The 23,442-nt window shown below is 38.9% G+C and overlaps 1 protein-coding gene across 1 annotated transcript; it reads left to right on the plus strand.

The window, feature by feature from the left end:
• Window positions 1-23,080, plus strand: iqch (IQ motif containing H). Its single transcript, XM_085357486.1, has 20 exons — window positions 1-51; window positions 157-252; window positions 358-449; window positions 580-655; window positions 1,546-1,647; window positions 3,434-3,536; window positions 4,204-4,346; window positions 4,452-4,985; window positions 6,916-6,982; window positions 7,865-7,948; window positions 8,029-8,210; window positions 9,090-9,362; window positions 9,461-9,676; window positions 16,287-16,407; window positions 16,652-16,938; window positions 20,213-20,371; window positions 21,661-21,783; window positions 22,064-22,125; window positions 22,699-22,807; window positions 23,003-23,080. Exons 1-20 carry the CDS (start codon window positions 1-3, stop codon window positions 23,078-23,080), a joined length of 2,958 nt encoding a protein of 985 aa, XP_085213612.1.
• Window positions 23,081-23,442: the final 362 nt, after the last annotated feature.

Here is a 23,442-nt window from a genome sequence, read left to right on the forward strand (position 1 = left end):
ATGTCCGAAGTGGTTAAAAAGGAAGACAAGTCGGGAGCTGTTTCGGTTCGGGTAAAGTTTCCTTGACTTATCTTGCCTTTCGCTAAATCATCAAACTCGTGTATGCTGTTTTTAGGTCATTTTCTGGAGTATTTACATTTTATGACTGTATTGCAGGTGGAAGACGATTTAAGACAACTCAAACCTAGTCTTGAGAAAGTGACTGTCAGTGAGGGGAGGACAACACTGAACACTCAGGCCCTGAACATCAGGGTGAGAAATCTTCACGCACAGTAGCATTTATATTAAATAAAGAGACTTAAGTGAAACATAGTACACGTAAGAACCGACAGTTAATAAGTTCTTGACTGTCTGTAGAAACATGCAGAGGATTGTTTGAAAACAGTGAATAAGCAGCAGCTGGTTCTTCCTCCCATTGAAGATTTACAAAAAAAGACTATTTCTAAATGGTAAGTAGTATTTTTAGTGGGAATATTTTGCTCAACCATTACCTTTTTGCAAATTTGATTAAATATGTTTAGAATTGTTGTGAATTCTGGTTAATTGGGATTGTGAGTCTGAAAGAAAGTCTTTACACAGGACTCCTTGTCTGGATAAAATCTCAGATGTGAAGAAACAGAGAGAAAACCTTCCAGGAGCTCCAGCAGGGGAACAGGTAGATTATTATGTGCATTCAGAAACTTTAAAAAAGGATAATAAATGACCTTTTTTCAATTAATGAGGGTGTGTACAAGCTAAACACGTGCAATACGATAGGGAAGGTAAAAGCGGGCAAGGATTGATACCTTTTTTGTTTAGCAAAAATCCTAACTATTTACACGCTCATTGGAAAAATTATTAGGTACACCTGTTTGCATTAACAGCATGTCAATGCAAATATCAATAGCCCAATCACACGGCAGCAACTTGGTGCATTTAGGAATGTACAAAATCACCTGCTGAAATTCAAACTGAGCGTCAGAATGGGCAAGATGATCTCTGGACGTAGCATTGTTGGCGCCAGGCGGTCTGTTCTGAGTATTTCACAAATTGCTAGTTTACTGGGATTTTCCTGCACAACCATCTCTATAAGGTATACAGAGGATTGTCTGAAAGAGAGAAAATATACAGTGAGCGACAGTTCTCTGGATCAGAGGAGAATAGCCAGACTCCTTTGAGTTGATCCATCACTTTACGGTTACAGTGTAACCATCTTCAGATGGCTGCTTCCAGCAGGATTATGCACCATGTCACAAAGATTGTTCACCTCAAAGTGGTTTCTTGAACATGACAATGAGTTCACTGTACTCAAATGGTCTCAACAGTCACATGATCTTAAACAGAGCACCTCTGGGATGCAACAGATCTGTATTAGTGGCGTGATGCTGTCAAAGTCTCTGAGGAATGTTTGCAGCCCCTTGATGAAACTTGTGCCATGATGAATTAAGGCAGCTATGATTCAAAAGGGGGTTCAACCTGGTACTGATGAGGTATACCTAATGAATAGACTAATGAGAGTGCATCTTCTATTACAATTTCTGATTTTTTTTCCTTTCTCTGTTTCAGGACAAGTTAGCATTGAACATGTGTTTGCCAAACAAAAGATCCATTAGGCATCAGAAATCTGGGAAATTGCTTACTGATACTCACAGGAAGAGAGCAAATGAGGTAAGTAATATTCCATAAATGTAGAATAACCTGTAGTTGTAGTTTGCTATCATGCATGATTTCTTTAGAAACTACACCTTACAGAAAGCCATAGGGTCTTTCAAATGAAGTATAAACATGGTATTACATTTACTGATCATATACATAATGTTATAACATAAACAACTCTTAATCCAGTTATTCTTATTGTGATGTATTATTTATCACAGGTGGGTCTAAAATAAACCCTGTGAACTTGCCACTTTAGTCAACTTTTCTCTGGAGCCTTTGAATCTGTTTATTATGTCGATAGTTGTTTTTTTCTCCAAAAATTATGTGCTACAGTTTGTCGGATTGAATACTCTACACAAAGTAGCTGACAGATAATTTGCAGTAGCTTTGTAAAACGGAACCACAAAAGAGAATTTCGACTTTTCATTTGTTGCAGACATCAGGCTCAATGTTTTCTAATTATATTTTAAATGTTTTCATGGGGCATTTCAGTCTTACCGCTGGAAAGGACACCATTCCCTGCATGAAATCTCGGCTATAATCATAGTTTTGTCAGAGTTTAATCATGAAATAATAATTATTTCCTCCGGGTATTTGCTTTGTACAGTGAGAAAAGTTTCTGCTGCACCTGTGGTGAATTAGATATCATTGTTCTTTTCCCCGATACTTACTCTCTAATCCTTCCAATAGACAGTGTGTGCTGGAGTGAAGAGTGATGGTAGTGTTCTGTATTAATAGATGCCTCAAGTCTCATGTTCAGACAGTCTGTGACGTAAAGGTCACTTGGCTTAGGGATGACATCCAGCACTTGTCACAGCAAACAAATTAATCTTTGCAAAGGTCGGCATTAGTTTTAGATCTATTTTACACACTTTTCTGATATGTTTTTGGGAATCTCTACCTGACACAAGAAACATAGGCCAAGACTGTCACTCTGATATAGGAGAGATGGAATTGCTGGCTGCAGAAAGCGGAAAGCAGCAGATTGCAGCACATCAGCATTCTTCTAAAGTAACAGGCGCCTGATTGCTGTGCTATGGGCTACTGGTTTACAGCTGTCTCAAGACAGAAGTGGATACCTGGTCCAGCATGCCAATAAGACAGCCGTAGCTTCCCCAACTGCTAACCACTGGCTCTCTGCCTGCTACCATCTCCTGCAACTCAGGCCAGCTCTTCTTCTCTCCATACCCATGCCAGGCAATGAGCGTTTGCATTTTAGCAATTTTACAAAGGGTGCCACCTTTTTCCCAACCTCATCTGAAACAGATGTGTGCCTTTGAGGGGAGAATCTCACTGCACCTGGCTGCTACCTGTGGTCTGTCAAAGAGCTCAGTGGTCTGAGAAGAACAAAAGAAAGGACATTAGGTGACAAATCTGGAGGAGCACAAACTTTCTGTTTTATGAGTTGTGAAATGTTTAAATGTAGTCACAACAAATTCATACTGAAATTAGGCCAATAAATCTTGTTTTATTTTTATTGTAATCCAGTGTTATGAATTAAAATGTTTAAGGTTAACAGATTTGAATAACTATGATTGACAGTGAGTTACAGCGAAGGTCCTATTGCCAGTGGCACTTTTCTAAATTCTTAATGAATGCAGCAAACCTGTTGTTTCTGATAAAGCATGCTATCCTGAACCGCTTGTTTATACTTATTCCCCTAGAAAATGTTTTCATGTCTAATGGGACAGATGGGTTTTAATGTGGACAGTAGCAGGTAATGTCAGGCAGCGTTTTGTTGGTTGTGTTTACATCTGATGTGCAGTCACTGATGTTGCGAAAATCTTCTGTTCAGGCAAAAGGTGACAGGATAATCTCTGGCTCTGTGGTGAATCTTCAAGGAGCTGAATCAAAGGGCCATCACATCCTGGTAGTTCCCAAAGAAGACTTTTGGACAGGTTAGCAGCATTTCACCACCCCTACACCATCTCCTCATCTTTTATACTCCAGACAAACATCTTTTGACATTCTGTGTTTGCTTAATGTTTGCGGAAACTTTGATCAAGTCAGTAATTCCACAATACTCTATAGTGTCAAACTCCAAATCATATAAATTTTTATATTAAGTTAGTAGTATTAAGTTTAGATACTATTATATATATTTTCTTAATCCTGGGAGAGGATGAACGAGGACAGTGCCACATCCAAATTTGTGTTCTGTGTCGATCGACTACAAGGCTGCATCTCTTTATCCCAGAGAAGATGGGACAGCGCTCTACAGAGTCTGTAGCAGTTTTTCCTGTTTCTGTCTGCTTTTTACATTAACCTTGAATTTATTATTTAGGGAATATTAAAAAATGTCTTTTATGGAAAATGTCATTTATCTTTGCTAAAAGTTCTACTTTTTAGAATACCAAACTTTTAAGAATCTGGATAAAAGTCCATCAGCTTTGCCAAAGCTATTATGTTTTTTGTCTCATCCTTCTAGCTGTTTTAGTTTTTCTTTCATGATTTTAGGTTAAATATCTCAATGACTCTGTTCTTGAAGAGATAGCTGATGCTTGATTTGACTTCTGATCACTTTTAAAATGTATCTGGGTCTTTCTGTGAATTTTGCCCTGATAGATTCAAAGTCCACGTGCCACGAACAGCCAGTATGTAAAACAAAAGCTGAATCCACTTATTTAAGAGCGGACAAAGACTGCACACCCACTGAGACACCAGCTTTCGCCACAACTTCCAAGAGCATGGTTCCTAGAAGTCCTCAGGTACACTAATTCAAAAATAGTAGGTGCTAAAAACCAACATTTTCATGAATTGTAACACTGTTATTAATAACTAAGCTGGGTGTCTCTCACTTGTTTCCTCTTTAGAGCCTGCCTGTAGATATCCCCAGGTACCTTTTTACAATCAGAAGTGGACAGGTCGACCCAATGGCTGCAGACTTCTGTCATTTCAAGCAGTGTTTTGTCTTGTGCTGGAGCAGTGTGGTTGATGTTCTAGAGGCCCTGCAAAAACTGCTCAGGGAGTTTGCTGTGCCTTTAGCCAAAGTGGGTGGAGAGCGCCTGGTGGAGCTGAGCCATGTTTGGGATAGTGGTTGGAGTAAGGCTCCTTCAGCGATGCCTGTCCTCTCAGTGCTAGAAAACTGGGAGGAGGTTTCAGAACTCATCTCGCACCCAGGTCAGCGCTACAAGGGAGAGGGAGGCATCGAGGCCGCTGCCATCCACATCCAGTCCTCCTGGAGGCGCTACTTAGCCCGGACAGCCTACTTGTGCCACTGTCGCCGCAAGTGGGCGGCGGGCACCATTGCCATCTCATGGTTGATGCACGCTCAGCTGTGCCGTGTCAGGAAGGCCCTGCAGGCTCGGCGTTTTAGTCAGCTGGAAAACAGCCGCAGCCGAGCACAGGTGATGCTACTTTCTCGCTTCCATCTCTCTTTTACCTAATAATGCTCTGGTACCTGTTTTCTTGACTATTCTCTCAATTTCTCCAAATCCAATGAATCCATTGATATTTGTCCTTTGACTGTAAATGGATTCCTTTTCATTAAAATAAGGTTGCACATTGTGATTCTGTTTAGTATAAATGTTCTGTATTTTACAAGCATTTTTTAAGGCACATGGTCATTTCTAGAACACCAAGACAATTTTAGAAATTTGGACAGAAGCCATGTAATGCTATGCTAAGATGCAGTGTTATAGACAATTGTTTACAGTGGTAAAAAATGCATTTCTCTAGTACTTACAGTGTGAGATTTAAAGAAACAAACCCAGATATACACATTTTAGTAAAGTTTAAGGAGAAAACAAAAAGACAATGGAAAAGTGGACGGGATGAAGACAATAAATATAAGTATAGCCACACTGTAAAAGAAGACAGAAGCAGAAACAGTGGTAATGAAGGCTACAAAGCCTAGGGACAATCAGCTGATTGTCTGTTACAGTTCAAGTAATAATTACTACACATATGATGAAATGTTATAAAAATGAAATACGTGTTTTGGCATTTGTTAGTTATTTGATCTCTAAAAGGGAAAGGTTTCCCCTCTCTCTCTTCTGATACTCAACATCTGATTTAATGAAAAAAATTTATTATGTATTTTCTCAGTGCCACATCAATTGTGTTCTTTGTCGATCAAGCACAAGGCTACTTCTCTTCACCCCAGAGAGGATTGATATTCTTATAAGATAGGACAGCTCTCTACAGTGTCTGTAGCACTTTTACCTGTTTACCAGTTTTTTACAACCTTAGATTAATTTAGGAAATATTAAAAAATATATCTTTCTGCTTTTAAAAATGCCACACTTTTTAGCAAGTGAGCATGATTTGTGCTATTAAGTATCAATCCTGATCTAATGAACAACTAATGAATCTTATTCCACTAGTATGAAATAAAATATATTTACATAGTCATGGCTTCTGCGTTTTTCAGTAAGCTACAAGGCAGATTTAGGTGAAGAAAATCAAATATTGTTCAGAGAATGTGTTTTATATATTGCCCACATACTGGAAAGGGATTTTTTCTTCATTCAAAAATAATATGTTACTGTGAATTTTAACGTGTAAATAAACAGTAAACATGTTCTAATCGCACTGGCATAATTTAAGAGATGCAAAAGAGTGACGGTACATATAATCTACACCAGAACTGCAGTTAAAAACAAGTTCGTTTTTTTATTTATTAGGCTGAAAAGACTGATTTTCTTCATTGAAGACTTCCAGGCAGGCTTCCCAAAGTTTATGTTCAGTATCTCCAAATATTTTAACATCTCCTTAACATGGCAGAATGCATGACGTATACTTAACTACGTTAACTTGTAATCTTAGACATGGGAAATAAAACAGTGTTTCTATTTAAAAGACTGCTGTGACAGTTCAATTGTTCTACATACGTAATATTCTGTAATCCTTTTCCCTTTTCTTGTAGATGTCATGTCTCTGTGTCATCTGGCTGAACATCTTCTAGAGCGCTGACATAATATTAATTAGTGCCTAAAACCTCATTTAGTTTTACCATTACTGTGTGTGTATACATGCACTAAATGTATGTTCTCACTCTTAAAGCATTCATACCCTGGTAATTAAGCCTGCTAATCTTCCCCTGGCAGTAGCATCATGTACCTTGCTGATTGAATTAATTGTGAGAAGATGTTCCTAAAGTAAACGCTTAATTTAATTACGGTGGTATTTTATGCTTGGTTTGCTTCTGTGAGCCCAGAGAGAGATTGGCTTGATGTGTTTTAGCTATGCAATGATATGATGATTTGTGTGTGTATGTGTGTGTGTGCATACGCTCTGGCGATCCCATCTCTGATCGCTCCTTTTTTCCGTCCCCAGCATCTGGCAGCCAACTGGAAACGCATCCAGTCCTTCAAGAGGACCATTATCCACATCCCTTCATTAGGTAGCTTTCTTTGCCTGCTGCACACACACAAGCACATCTGATCTAGCAGCAGTCACCCCCGGTCTCACCACTCTGCTGCCCCAGTCTGTGGCCCTGGTGCAGGCACTCTGTCTTGTTCAAATGACTCTCTGCAGGAAAGCACTCACAGGATGATGACAGTCCCCATGCCAGGGAACTGAACAATTTAGTCTCAATCGCCATTTAATTTGTAGATTAAGCAAATGAAAAGCCATTATGGTGAATATTTACAAGCGGCACAAAGGTCTTATTTTATTGCTGCGCAAAAAAAAGGCAGAAAAAAAAGACACAAAAGAGGAATCGCTGCTGTGTTTTTCACGCTAAACACAGAGTGCAATCTAGGATCGGTTCTTGTTCTAATTTCACCGCAGCATCCACATTTAGACAGTAATCAGGCATGTGCATTGTAAATCATTGAGCGATTGTCTAAAATTATTAAGCCTAATTACTAGCAGATGGAATGCTTTATTTGCACTTGGGGTGACTACAGAGAGTGCTGTGTGAGCAAGGATAATTAGAAAGTTGAACCCCATTGTTGTTAATTAGCATGAATCCAATCATTTAATTACCTTGATTCAGTTGAGGATTCTCTCTCAGGCAGAAATCCAGACATACATGGGCTAAAATCCTGGCGGTATCACTGAATGTAGTTCAGTGGTGGCTGGACATGGTGCAGCAGGACTCCCAGCACGCGACAGGCACAGCACCTGCTAGTTATTAAGCTAAATTAATCATCGGATTGCACTACAGTGTGATTAGACTTAAGTCCCTCATCCCCAAGTCTAGTAACACACGCATTATCAGTAGTTGTACAGAGCTACAGATTTTTAAACTGTTAGATAACATATAACATTTTTCTGACAGGATACTCTCAGAGGAAACGACTGAACTTGAGAGGCTTTGACATCCTACAGAACATCCAAATGAGCAGGTTGTGTGATATTAGAGGTAAGCTGCACAGCTTACGTTTTTTTATTGTTCATATCTGTAAACATGCCATTTGTAAAACACTCTTTGTGTAATTGTAGATGAAAATGTGGAGGTGATCTACATATGTCCCCAGCATCTGGGAAACGACATCTTGGACTATTACACCAGCCTCCTGAAGTGTGATGGAGCCACAGATGGGGCTGATACCAGGACCGCTCGAGCCTCATCCTCCGTGAGACGCTACATCATCCTCACACCTGAGGCTGTAGATTATTTCCCAGTAAGGATGACAGTATTCACCAATTTACTTGCAACTTTTAAGTATTAACATGATAACAATGTGCCTTTTGAGCACAGAAATCTGCTTACTATATATTTATAGATGCCACAAGCGTTTGTAGTTTATAAATTATCCTCTAGAGGGTACCAAAGGAGGTTGTTGTTATAGCGCTACACTCTGTCTAACATTTTTTCATCTTTCTTTCTACTTGTCAAACCAAAACTCTACATATTTTGCAAGTTTTACTGAATTTAACTGAGGGTGTTTTCAGATGTTGTTCAGCAGATGATTAAATTCCATAGTGGGTGGTTTAATTAACTCATCATTACATTTAAAGGCTGTATTTTTAATAGTTCTGAGTATCTCACTGCTATAAAAGTGAAGCTGTTGCTATATTTATCTTTGCACATCCAGCCATTCTATCCATCTTATTCCATCGTTTTGCGCTAGATTGAATGTGCAACATGACATGGTCTTCTTCATTCTTTTTATTGATTTTCCTGCTGTTTTGTTGTTAAACTGTGCCAGACGTGTTGCTGAGATGAATCACTGCTAGCCATGGCTGGCAGCGCATTCTGCCAGTGACAGAAGGGATAATTCCATGTGGATCAAATAAATACAGATGTGAAGTAATTAGTTGTATTCCCAAGGAGCTCATTGGGAGCACACATTAAAGATGTGAAGGATAGGGGAGGCCTCCCACAGGCAGCTTTTATCAATTCAACCTGCTAGAATACAGGAGAGGTCAAAACCCTGCTGGCTATTTCAATAATAGATCTGTTTTGTGTACACAGTGATAAATCAGGTCAAGAAACAACCCTTGGAAGAGACAGTGAAAACGCTCCGCTTTGAAAATCGTCCTCCCCTCTTCTCTTCCAGACCCATAACATGTGCCTGTCTACACTTCTGAAGTACAGTCCACAAACCCTGAAGCACATCAGAAACCTGATCCAGGGGAAGCATGCCTATATTGTGGGTGGAATTGCCCACGTGGATGACCTGGCGGTAGCTGATGAGTTAGGGCTACCAATCCTGGGTCCAGAACCTGCTATTGCTCAACACTACAGCACCAAATCTGGAGGGAGGAGAATTTTTGTGGGGGCAGAGGTCGATGTGCCACCTGGTCAAGGAGACATCTACTCGCTAAACCAGGTCAGACACCAAATACTGCATTACACAGTCCTTCATCACTGCTCAGTAACAGATGAAAACATAATATATTTTCCCTCCTAATGTTTGTGTTAATTTAGTTTGCACATTTTTCAATCTTGGTCAAGCTTCATGAAACACTGGCAGAGCTTATGACTCAAAACACTGATGTGCAGCGCTGGCTCTTCAAGATTGACTCAGAGGATGGCAGCCACGGTACAGCATATTGTGATACATGCCATCTTAGTTGCTATAAGTGGGCTCTGCAGGAGTATCATCGTTACGGTCCGGAGCTGTGGAACCCAAAATGCATTCAGGTAAAGATGTGACTCAGAGCATTATGTCAATCTTCCTGTGACTTAAAATTTTTGAGCATAATTTTACACTCAATTTTATGCAATGTTTTATTAAATGAGTTTGAATTTGGAGTTTCTGTTTTTCTTTTTTGATTACTTTTCCTTATTACATCTCACCAAATTTATGTTTTTTTTACTATTATATCCTGTTTTTATGGCTCTCTCCAAAGCAGTGGTTTTGCAAAAACACAATACAAATAAAGTTTATTGCGATTATTATTACAGCACCCATGAGGAATCTCCCACTTTAAGTTAACATGGTAACAACTAAATAGTTAACAGATAACACTACAGTAGCGACTGGATATTAAAGTCCAGACTGTGCCCAGGTGTTCAGAAGAAGAGAGAGCCCCAAAAAAGGGTTAGATTCACTTCTGTCACTGAAGGAACAAAAGTGTATGTCACATTAGGGTCAAAGAGATGTCATTTTTCACCCTGGGGTCAGTGGCAATGCTGATTCCCTTAGTACAGTATTTTAAACGTCATCCCAGGAGCCTCAGAACAGTAAATCAATAGATGACATTTTTTAATTTTATACATATTTTATACATATAGATATATCCTGAAACACACACATAACCTAGAGTGCTTTAACTCATCCAACAGTAACAAATCACGGTACACATAGTGTATTTAACATACTGTTGCCTATCCGTATAGTACTGTGCAAAACTCTTGAGTCACCCCCTCATTTTTATATTTTCCTAAGAAAACAAGTGCAGTGACTTATTGAAATGTCTACATACATACAAATAAATACAGTATATAAGGCATAAACAGAGTTTATACCATTCTAACAACATTGAAAGTCAACATTTGGTATCACCACCTTTAGGAAGACTTTGTTGCAATAGGCTTCTTGAAGCTCTTCTTTGGATGTTGCAAATCAGCTTTTACAGATGGTGGATCCTGACCTCCTCCGTCCATACTAACAGCGATTTAAACCAAAATCTTCAAATTTGGTTCACTGCTTTTTAAGACCTGTTGCCACTGATTTTCAGTCTAGTACTTGTGTAATTTTTCTTTCTTAAGAATCGCTTCTTGGCAGCAACCTTTCCACTGGGATCATTTCTAATGGGACAGCAAATAGATCAACTAAAGTGTCAAATGTATCTCTCAGTCCCTGGCTCAGGTCTTTATTGGATTTTCTCATATTTCTTAAGGACTTTCATCTGCTGTTCATGTGCTGCAGATAGTTTTTTTTAATTTTATGTCATTTTTTGTAGATTCGGTTAAAGAATTGGAAGCAAATTGTGTTTATGTGACAGCAGCTAGTAACAAAGTTCCTAAAGATACAATTTACAATTGATACTTTGCTGAGTTGCTTGTTGTGTGGCTCAACAAAAAAAAGTAAGAAAAAAATATTCTTCTGAAGATGGCCAGTTGCAAGGACTGGACTGAAAATAAGGGAAGAAGCAACCAAAGAAAAACTTCAAAAAGTCTAGAGAAATATTGCTCAAGATCACTTAGGAAATTAGGAGAAAATACATCCTTTAAAATGAAATTTAAAGAAATGGGGGGAGATTCAAGACTTTCCCAAAGTAATGTGTATTTTGATACTTTTACTCTGCAGCTTGAGTGAGGTTTTCGCCTTAGTTGTTACCTTAGCATGTAAAGTTCTTTGTGATGGCTGCTGTGAATTGTCACTGTATCAGTAACTTTGTATAGAACAGAACTGAATAGTTTAAATACAAGTTACATTAATATTTGCTATACTGAGCTTTTTACATCTGTTACACTCATTAGATGGATCTGAGCTCTCTGTAAAATAAAGTCTAAATTGCAAATGCGATGTTGCAAGAATTCATTTGTTTTTCCTGAAAATATAAATCCTGGTTTCATCTTGGATCTATTTAGAACAAATAAAATGTATTTAATCAATGGTAAACCATTCATTTACAACAAATGCAATCTGTACACAGCGCCTGAGCCCCTGGCTCTTATTTCTCATATGCTTACAAAGTAGCCTTTGATTTTCTGTCATGTGTTAATTACCGTATTTTGCCATTTAACTGGGAGCACTGTGTAAACTAATTACAGGCTAATGATTGTGGGCTTGGAGCACAACAATTTTACTTTTTATTCCATTCGGAAGAATAGCAGTCATCTCAAGGTTCTTGTGGCTCCCTCTGTTTTTGTTCCTATTAGCTCATTCTTTAATTCAGAGTGTATGTGTGGTGCGGGGCTGTAATTGTTGTGGCTTTGGTGCTGTTAATTATGGCAGAGAGTGGCTGAGCCACAGCCAAGGTCCATAATGGTGGCTGAAGCAGCACAGGGAAGTAAATGGGGTTTCTTTCACCAGCTGGGGTCCCATGGAGAGGGAAGAGTGCCGAGGGCCCCAGTGTAGGCCGACAGCCTCGGGGCTTCTGGGCCATATGGACACAACACTTTAACTGGCCTTTATTCTACACCTTGCTCTTTTAATCAAAGCAAAGCCCACATCCTGTGCTCTTCATTGCATGATGTTTTTCTTACGATATTGTTTTCTCCTAAAATCTGTTAGCCACTTGGATGTGAATCATACTGACCTTCTGTTGAAATGCTTTATACAGAAGAGTGCAATCTGGCTCTTTGTGCTGAAAGATCATAAAACAGTATTGTTGAGTAGATCCGAGCATATTAATATGTTATATTAATGTATCTAATCGTTATCTTCTTCACACAGCAAAAACTATCATGAATGTTTAACCTTCTTCATACATTTTGAGAAATGACGCTCATTAATAGAGCACTTTGCTGAAAAACAATAGATCTAACTGCACTCGTAATGACAGCTAGTGAATACACTCCAGAATATTTCGCAAGCTTTACGAAAACAGTAGTTTTAATAAATTATTAATCAAATACAAATGATCAAATTAAGCATTATAATACTAATCCATAATTTATCAGCTTTCACCAATAATTGTTTACCAATAAATATCAAAGGGATTATTAAAGTGTATATTATCATATGTGTCATAGTTTAGTTAAAGTCCCATTATATTCACTATAAAAGTAGATGGGGGATAAATGAGTGTGACTGGCCCTTTTTTCTTAATTATTGCTTGCTCTGACGGGCTCCATATGAGAAAGCTTGAGTCAGATGATACCATGTGCTCGTTCAAAATAGAGATGGCACGATACCACTTTTTTATGTCCGATACCGATACCGATATCATAAATTTGGATATCTGCCGATACCGATATGAATCCGATATAGTGTTTTTTAATCAACAAAACTGTTTTTTAAAATATCTTGCTGCATTTTGCAAGTCTGCAAGTTCATACTCAAGTTTAAAACAACAACTACACTAAAGCTATTCTGTTATACCTGTATACAAAAAAAATATTTCATAGTTCAGCAATACTGATCAATCTAATAAACTTAGACCTACACCATCCTCCCTATTCTGGTATTTTAAAGAGTACTTTGCGTAAATATTAAGCAACCTAACTAATAGGGTTCCAACTCCCAGCAACAACAAAAATAAATAAATAAAAAATAGGGAACCACCCCTCACGCTCCACCTCATGATGCTTAATCAACGTAATCAACCTTAATTTGATGCAGTGTAAAAAAAAAATGCACAGAAATCAATTATTTTTCAAGAAATATTAAATAGATTCAACATCTTTCTTCAACAAAATTGCAGACTGCACAGATGGTACCTTCCCAAAGTAAAAAGTACTATAGCTTACTAGGGTGTATATATTAGACTTAATAGTCACTATATACAGTAATTGACTTCTATTCATTTTACATCAAATTAAAACTTTGGCTGTCAGATAATTATTTATTAAAAGCTCGACATTTTAAATGAGAATAAGAAAGAAAAGTATGTCTTTGTGCCCCCTTTTCCCAGTTAATGCCCTATCGGCCCCCTGGCTAAACTTTGCTAGATCCGCCCCTGCACAGTTACCAGCGTCAGCTACATAGAAAAAGATCCTGGTGTAGAAAGTAATATTAAATAAATTCTAACAACAGCTTATCAAGCTTAAACGTGCTGCTGTTGTTCAGCCGCTGGTTTCCTCTTTCTGGTGCAAAGTGGACCAAAAACAAACAAGAGAGACGGACTCGCCACAGAAAAGCCGATCAGCTGATCATTAGCAGTTTCACGATTGAAGTAGCAGCCGGAGAGCGAGAGGCAGTCGCTCGTTAAGCTTAACGTGGGAATGCTTTACAAACATTCAGAGATGGACTTACACACTTGCTTTACTTCTCTCGGGGATAACTTTGTCGGAGATGAAATGCCAGGTTGCTAGCGAAGCTCCACATGCTATCCAGACCACCGACAGGTCCTGCATGCCACAGCTGCTCTATCACGTGATGCATACTGCTCCGACGTGCTAACGTCGTTCTGAGGCGAGTTACGGTGTGTTGCAAGTTTTGTGAGGTGCTTTCGTGATATTTAATGGATCGGATTACATTTTTAATTTTTCTCCGATATCCGATCCAGTAATTTAGGTCAGTATCGGACCGATACCGATACGTAATATCGGATCGGTCCATCTCTAGTTCAAAATAATATTAACATTCAGAACCCTTCTGGCTATGCAAAAGGATAGCCTAAAATGATACAAAAAGGAGAATGGATGGGTGGTGGTGGTGGTGTGTGTGTGTGTGTGTGTGTGGGGGGGGGGGTTCATCCTTACTATAGGAGCTTTTGCACAGGTCTTAGAAAGCGTGTGTTTCTCAAAATATTGTGAGGCCCACAGCTTCCAGCACAATGTTTTAGCCTGCAGAAAGCCCCCAGGCCTCTTTTAGCATTTACACAGAGAGAGGTTAAAGACATGTAGATCTGCAGCCTTGCAATGCCCGAAGGGGGCCATACACACACTTAAGCGCTCACACAGCTTGCATATGGATCATTAGGCACAAGAGGGTAAAAATTACACCTAATAGCGTCAACAGATGGAGTATTTCTTTTTGTCATGCTGTGTACAAACAGATCTTGAGCAACACCTTATTTAGGTTAAGTTTGTCAGCGAAATGGGTCATTTGATAATCACTACCACTGAAGAGGTAGAGGGACATTTAATACAGATGTTCTATGTCTAAATATTGTGCAGTCTGTGCTTGCATGGAGGAGTTTAAATATGTAATGTTTTGCCTTAATATAATTAGCCTGAATTTAGGAATTTAAAATATTTCCTTTAGTCTATATATATATATATATATATATATATATATATATATAGTTTTGTTTTTTTCATTGCAAAGACAATCCTAAGTATTTATTTACAATGTTTATGCAAAGAAATTTTGCCTCAGTTTGTACAAGAAATCCAAGGATGAGGTTGAAGTAAAGCAAATATTCATGCGAAATATATAAGTAGCCTGATTATATCTTCCTGTTCCTGAGACCTGTTCACTGTAGTATCTCAGTTGTTGTGCTATGTAGTGGAGAGGTGAAATGGCAATCAAAGAGCCAGGGCAACATCTATTTTATTTATGACCAGATTGCTTGGCTTTATGTGGACACCAAGCAAAGGCTGAATCCTATCACAGGGTACTATACGCAGTTTAAGTCCAAATAATTTATTGCAAAATACCTCTCTTTCTTTTCTTACTGTCCTGCTGTTTCTGTGAACTGCATAGGCAAAGTCCCGGGGTGAGTTTGCTCTTCCGTTGAGAATGACAACCGTTCCCTTACACTTTTTGCCGCACCATTGTGTGCTTTATGGTTTGTATAGGGGGAATCACTGTGTAGCATTTGACCTCGCCTCTTACAGTACTTGAATATGATGATGGCTGTTACATGACTGGAATATCAACAGTATAATCTCTGGTCCTGTCTCCAGTGAAGCCCAACAGCGTGCACTCAAAACAAAGTAATGATCTTGATAGTATGAGGACAGAAGAAAGATATTATTTCTACTTATAATTTAGTCATCTCTTAAAAATGTTTTTCATGTTTTATTGTGTATGAAAAAAATTAAATTCTTCTCTGTTGGCGCCACACGTACAGCATTGTTGTTGTTGTTGTCATACTGGCTACAGAGGGTTTAGTCAGGGCATTGTATTTTAAATATAGCCATCATAGCCTTATAAGAAGAGAGTTGTACTTGTTGTTGTCAAACTGTTTCAGGGAAACCTAAAACAAAAGTTAGAAATTAACAGCATAATTAAGTGGTGTAACCATTATGGCATTTCCTAGTTACAGAAACAAGAGTGATATCGATCTCAGTCAAGCCCTGATTGATCCCCAGATAGATGGGGTTAGCTTACGTATTCATCAACTGCCCAGTGGAGAGAGTTGTTATTGAGGGCAGCTGCTTGGAGGCTGTGAGTTAAAGCCATTAGACTCCTGAGGCCTTCTGATAATAGGCTGTCACTCACAGATGGACCCTCCCGCAATATCCATCAGACACTTGCACAGAAATTGAAGCAGCCACCCAAGGTCTGGGGGACAACAAGCAGTCACTGGAGTCAAACACAATGTGCTTCCAATAATATGGTCAACACATACAAAGCTTTAATAATAATGAAGTAACTGAAACTTATTATTTTGCATTGAATTGATACAAAAACTCCTAAAATTTGCACAATATTCAGTAGATGCTTAATGTATGCACTTTCTTTCTGTAGGAGACTGTGCTGCTCAGATATTTAGATGAGATCCCAGAATGGCTGACCCATTATGCCCAGCCTGCTAAAACCTCCTGCTATCCCAACTGGGCCTGCTTCCTGAAGACCTTCCTCAGGCAAGGTTAGATATCTATTGTCAGGCACGGAATGCTTTTCACTTGCAAATATAGCAGCATGTAATATGGATTTCCTATGTCGTTCCTGCTTCACAGGTGTTGCCTTTGTGAAATGCGAAATTCAATAATTTTCATGTAACTTTCTGTGATTGCTAAACAGCTGCTAGGAGAGTTCAGGTCCTGTATTACTGTTAGGCTGTGTTTTGTTGAGGGTACTAGAGCCATTTATCTGCTCTGCTATGTTCCCAGGAGGTGTGGTGGAGGCCTACCCCCCTTCAAACAGTATCACCTGTCTGACAGTAGATCTGCTGCTGGAGCCAGGGGGTGAAGTGACCATGTTCTCTTGTGGAGACCAACTCCATGGTGGTTGTAAACTTGAAGCTATAGGCTCCATTGTTCCTCAGAGCTCTGTACACCCAGAAACTTTGCACTCCATCTGCACCCGTGTAGGCCGGGCCTGCCTGCAGCGGGGTATCGTAGGTTATGTCTCTGTGGATCTCGTTAGCTTTCTGGACCATAACACCATGGAGAAGAAGGTGAGACACAAACAGAGAAGATCTTAGCTTATCTATCATAATAGATATGATCTAAGGTGTTACAACACATTCTGCAAATGCTTTTATTTCAACGTATTGGTGGAAAAGATCAATTTTTAGGCTGGATCCATAGGAGCAGTTAGGTGCCGCCCATATTAGTCCCCTGGGATCTAAAAAAAAAGATAAGGCAAACTGTGGGCACTGGGAGCAAATGTGTCACAAGGCCATCTAATAAACTGTCAAGTCTTATTGTGTCGATACACTGATTCCACCATTTAAGGCTTGCCCTTTAACCTTACAATACTGAGAATTTCAGAGGCACCTATCTTTCAGACAATAGGTCATTCCAAAGTGATTTGGCAGCTTCGGGTGGGGGGATACCCTGTCAGTGTTTAACCCCTACCTGCAGCAGTCGGCTGAAATGTATCTCGCTATTATAGCCAGGCAGCATGGAAGTCTTATTTCATTTGTCAGGATTAAGTTTTGCTGAAAGCACTTTGATTTATGATATTTGAAATGGACTGGTTTATGATGCTTTAACCTCTGCTCCTAACATGTGGCTTGACTGACTGCCTATTGATTTGGAGCTGTATGATGAAATGCTTTGTATGTAATGTAGTCTATAAAATACTGTGGAATTTTACAGGTTTTACAAAAGCACAAAGAAGAAAGAAGGACACTATCTTCTTTCCCCTTCTTTCATTAAAAAACATGAAAGAACACCAGTAGCAGAATACAATTTGTCCTCTAGTTATTTATGATGGATTTTTATTCAGAACAGTTCAAAAAATATCGTCCCTGCACTTTTCCGACTTTCCTTCTTTTGTTTATATTCATAATAGATATGCCGGAGTTGGAGAAAGAGCACACTTGCCACTAGAGGGTAGTATCTTCTGGATTAGATGTAATGTACAATGTAAGCAAAGCAGTGTTGCAATTTGCATCCTATAACCTCAAATGTCCGATTTTGTTTTAGATTATCAGCATTTTTTCTTTCTTTGAAGATTTAGAAATCCAGCCAGGAATGTTTTTGTCAGTAGGCTTTGCACAGACTGTGGACTCTACCATGCTGTATTTATTTTAGGATAAAAAACCAACTTGCAGTACTTTCTTACATCCTGTGATTTTATTTAGTCAAATTAAACTGTCATTTCAGTGACAAAATGGTGACACTAAAAGCAGAAATTTCTTAAATGTATTCGGGACAGAATCAGGCCCTTTTTCCTTTACCTGTTTAGAATGAAATAATGACAGGCTTAAAATTAATTTTCATCTTCAATGTTGACCTGAAATTGAAAGGGACTCACTGACAGCATAATTAAGAATAGACTATAAAACAGCGTGTGCTTCAATAGAGGCAGGAACATTAATGACAGATTCTTAACCATCTCCCCACACACACAAAGCTTAGATGGAAGAGAGCCACATGGGCAAACCTGTCTGGGTTTAAACATCAATTTAGATTCAAACCTGTTGCTAAAAGCTGCCTACTTTATTTGATGGGAAGAAGTGGGTCACATATGTTTGCCCTTGCAGTCTTTCCTCACATTGTGGAACGGTGGGGCCCCAGCTGCAGCATCGGGGCTTTTAATGAAAATGCAAGGCAATAGAAAACAGGTACAATCCAGGCTTACATTTCCCACAGCTTTGTTAAGAGCAACAATGGGACAGGGGTGTATGAGTTTTAGTGAGTTGAGTGAATGGCTTGGTGAAGTGTGTCCATCACTCAGGCCCAGGTATCAACCTGATATATAGAGACGTGAATCTGCCCACAGGTAGCTAAAGTACCACCTACAGAAAAGCTCACTCAGTTCTGCTAAAGTGTTTCCCACCTTGAATTTTTTTTAACTTTGTATCCACATACTGTACTTTTTCTTTTTGACGTTTTTATGTACCTCGTGAAATTTTCATACTTGTTTCTGCAGTTTATAAATCATAAGTTTGGGCATTTTCTTATTGGGAAGAAAAGGTTACTAACCAAAACTGCGTAACTTCTGCCCTATAAATCAGATTATGTCAAATCAGGAAAAAGCTATTTTTGTCTCTATAACATTTTAAAAACAAATTTTTCAGATAAACATGTCACACATTTTCCAGTTTTCCCGCTTGTGCCAATCTTTTCAAGTTTTCCAAACATCTCACATTTTCAGGTATCTCTCCGGAATTGTTTTTTACACGCTGTCGCACTAATCGGTCCCAAAAACAATTGTTATAGAAGCAGACTGTGCAATATGCTTTACAATATATTCAAATTTCATATAAAACACAGTGAAGCATTTAAGATAATTACTGCGTATGGTCAGATGTCCATGTGCTGGTGGAGATAAAGTACTCGGGTTACCGAGACTGCGGGTTCAGACAGGCAGCAATTTGCATTCGGTGGCAGGAGCGTTTACTTTGACAAATAGGAACGGCTAAAGGAGGCAGCCAACTGCCACTTAGTTATTAACAACTCCTTCACTGGTGATTTATTTGTCACTTTTGAAGAAAGGGCAGAGCTATTAGGTTATTATTGGGAAAATTAGCCCTGTTTAAGCGGAGGGCTACGACCATACCTGACCCCTTAATATACTTATAATGATGCCATTTACCATACATAACTGAACTTTACTTCTCATCAGACTTGAGCCAAACATGCCCAGGGCTGCCCGAATTCAAATACACAGGGAAGGATCTACTTTGTGCACATGTCAGAACTGAATTACCTAAATCAGTCAAACACTCACCATGCCTGTGTTTTCCTTATGTTTGCCTCTTAACATGAGTAACACTGTAAGGATTAAGAGGTGCTAACTCTTCGCTTTGTAAGGTCCAGGGATGAAATACTTTGATGTTCCATTTTTTTTGTGATTAAAATGGTAAAATGGTAAATGGCCTGTATTTATATAGCGCTTTTCTAGTCCCTAAGGACCCCAAAGCGCTTTACATATCCAGTCATCCACCCATTCACGCACACATTCACACACTGGAGATGGTAAGCTACATTGTAGCCACAGCCACCCTGGGGCGCACTGACAGAGGCGAGGCTGCCGGACACTGGCGCCACCAGGCCCTCTGACCACCACCAGTAGGCAACGGGTGAAGTGTCTTGCCCAAGGACACAACGACCGAGACTGTCCAAGCTGGGGCTCGAACCGGCAACCTTCCGATTACAAGGCGAACTCCCAACTCCCAACTCTTGAGCCACGATCGCCCATAATTAAATTGAAATGATTAAGTCTATAGAGTTTTGTCTTCTCTCCATGACACAGAGTTCACGACGTCTTGTTTGCAGGTGTGGGCTGTTGATCTGGACATCACATACAGTAACCAGCTGGCCATGACCCAGATGCTTCTGATGATGACTGGAGGAACGCTGAATTGCCGCACAGGCTGTTTAGAAGCGCCAATGCCAATCAGCGAGAAATGCTGTGAACACCAGATCGTGCCCAAAGTACCGTCTTATATTTGCTTATATTTGCAGTTTAAATTATGTCTTTACTCACCTATCAGTGTGTTGAGTTTAGATGCTATAATTTAAATTCACACTTTTTTCTTTTTCTTCTTAAATCAAATGATGCCGTCACGTAGTTTCTGCAACAAAAAAGCAGCCTGAGACTATGGAGGCTATTCGTAGCCTTTCAGTAATCACAAAGATAGATCAACGTTTTGCTCTTCATTATTGTTAAATACAACTAAATACTGTAATTATGCACCAAGCTCAATTGGTGTTTAGGTGCTGAATTCATTATCATTTTGATAGATGAGCCTAAATAATCAACACATTAATAATTCATACCATTTTCATTATGCATGTGTATGCATGCTTGAACACCTCATCAACCTGGTGCCAGGCCTTAAACAATCGAGTTCTTTTATTAGCAGTATGCCCGAGTTTACGCTTGTTGATCTGCGACTTGTATTATTTTATCAAACATTCATTTAGTTGGTGGCCTGGTGCTTCAGTACAGCAGTTGAGCCACTGCAGTGGTTAATGGCTTCGGCGCTGGCCGTCATTAAGGCCCTGCATATTACAAACACAATTAAATCCCAGTTGGACGCTTTTATTGTTGTGTGAGGGCCCTGCATCTGACAACTGCAAACACACACCCTTCACAGCAAGTTATGGGCTATCTCCTGAGCTCACGGGGGCTTAGGCCTACTCTTTAAGTCTCCCAAAGGTGGCTGAGAAGCAGGAACATTTTTATCCTCCTAAGCCCTGCCACTTTTAAGTAATCAACCTCTCTGGTGTTACTTATGACACATGCAAACAGAATCCCTCTATTACGGTGATACAGAATGTTGTGTGCAGTGAGTATTCCTTTTGTGGATTCACTAATGCTTTGATCTTAGATTGAATGAAAAAAATCTGCAGTCCCCAACCTGTAGTTTCTTTGATTGGTGTCGTACAATTAAGCTCATCTTGTGTTTGGCATGTCTTCTAAGCATTAATTGTTCCTCCCTGCAGTTAATTAAGAAAGGCCCAACAGTTTACCACATGTGCCCCGTACTCATCACGTTCACTAATCACACACACAAATTCAGCAGTGACCCTAAGGACATGTCTGGGGTTTAGCCATTTCTGCTCTATCTATTTCACACACCACCACCATACTTAGCTGCCAAATATAATCAAACTTTAAATTATTGGATTCAATGAATTAATTGACAAACAGTCATCACTCACATCTTCTGCTGTTTTCTTTTTTCTTTCTTTCTCTCTGTCTATTTTTTTTTGTCCAGGCTCCAGTTGGAAATCTTTGTGCAGTTATTGGGAACCACTTATTTCACTCTGACCTTTCCATGTTATACAATAAGGTGTTCCTTATGATGTGCAAGGCCCATGGCATAAGATTTAACAAAAAGGTAACAATTCAGAATTGATCGGCACGCTTTTCTATCATCATTTCCACTGTTCCTGTTATATGGTTAATACAAAGGGAAACTGCACAGATTTTACACATCAGAGTCTGTTTTCAGGTTTTAATGAGTACAACAGCATATGGAGGGAGGGCAACATACAGAAAAGGTGTGAATTTAAAGAGCTTAGATTTAAAGCAGGGTTGAAATGCACTAATAGTTAGTACTCTTTGCTATACAATGATGAAGCTTTATTTTTCTCTGTTTTTTGTTGCTTGCGTTTCAGACAAAGCAAGGTACAGTTTTCGCTTTTTTTGACAGCAGTAAGCGAAGCAGTATTGGAATGATGTAAGTATGTCTTACTACACCAGATCCATACAAGAAAACATGAGTTATGAACTTTCTTTCTTTATAGACAAACCATAAGCTGATCTTTTATTATTTTAAGTCAGAAATATGGACAAACATAATGTGGAAGAGAATAAGATTTTTGTTTTTTTGCTGCATATATGTGTATAAAATTTGAGGCTCATCCCCGGGAGATGGAGCCTTACTCTCCTCTGTTCAAATAGGCGATCACTTTCCAAAGAAGATAATAGGCGATTAGGTGAAAGACTTCACATGGCTAAGAGTAAAATCAATTCTTTCAGAGGATTAAGATGCCACCTCTAGCTTTGGTAATGCTACAAACTCTAAAAGTTGTTAAGCAGAGGGTTATTTAACATATTTATCACACAAATCCTTTCGCTTCCACAATGCTGTAACAGTTAAATCAAGCTGTGCTCATCCCCCTAAAGAGCGAAGATGTTGTCTGCTGAAAGTTTCATTTAACCACCACTATCAGATGAACAAGGTGATTGTTTCTTAGCTGGCGACTTGGGGATCATTAGTAAACTCGTTTGTTTGTGGTGTCGTTAATAGAACAGTCTCAGAGGATCTCCAGAGAGCTCTCGCGACCTTTGCTCGGCATCTGTCAGTCATTCATCAGGAAATATCAATCCCTAAAAGCCAAGGAGAAACCAATTTCATGGTACCATGTTAATGAGTTAATGATCTCTCCTCATCTATTTGTCATGAAACTTGTGTATCAGTGAAACTGAAAGCATGATCACTACTCATAAATATCCTAATAAGAATATATTTTCAAGTTAATGTTGATGATTTTATGGAATAATAATAGGTAATACTCTAAGTTTGCTTCCTTTTCTGTCTGCTTTACTTGAAGGAGGTGATTAAGGAAATAGAAGATATACTGCAGATGACTCAGAACAAGCTTCAACGGGAGGCTAAACCTGCATCTTAGATAGTTCCATTATCAGTGTTGCTGACTTGCTTTTCCAAAATCACTAAATATAACTAAATATGTCTACTCTGAAGATGATTGAAGGACTTTCCAAATAAATTCCTGAAAAAAAACCCTAAATATATCACAAATCTGTAAAATCACTGGCTTTGTAAAAAGTTTCAAAAGCCTGAATATACTTTACTATAAACAAAGATTACACTGCCAGAAACCTATGCAGAAGGAATTTGCATGTGTAAATCAAAAAGTGTGTACATAAAAAGAAGTCAAATGTGTGTATATAGCAATGTATGCTTCTTCTGCCAAGTCAAATGCTTCTGGTACATATATATATATATATATTTGCGTTTGGTGTCACAATA

Source organism: Diplotaxodon limnothrissa, linkage group LG7, assembly GCF_057381915.1.
Source record: "Diplotaxodon limnothrissa isolate DT_005_m linkage group LG7, D_limnothrissa_male_GT1.1, whole genome shotgun sequence".
Lineage (NCBI taxonomy): Eukaryota > Metazoa > Chordata > Actinopteri > Cichliformes > Cichlidae > Diplotaxodon > Diplotaxodon limnothrissa.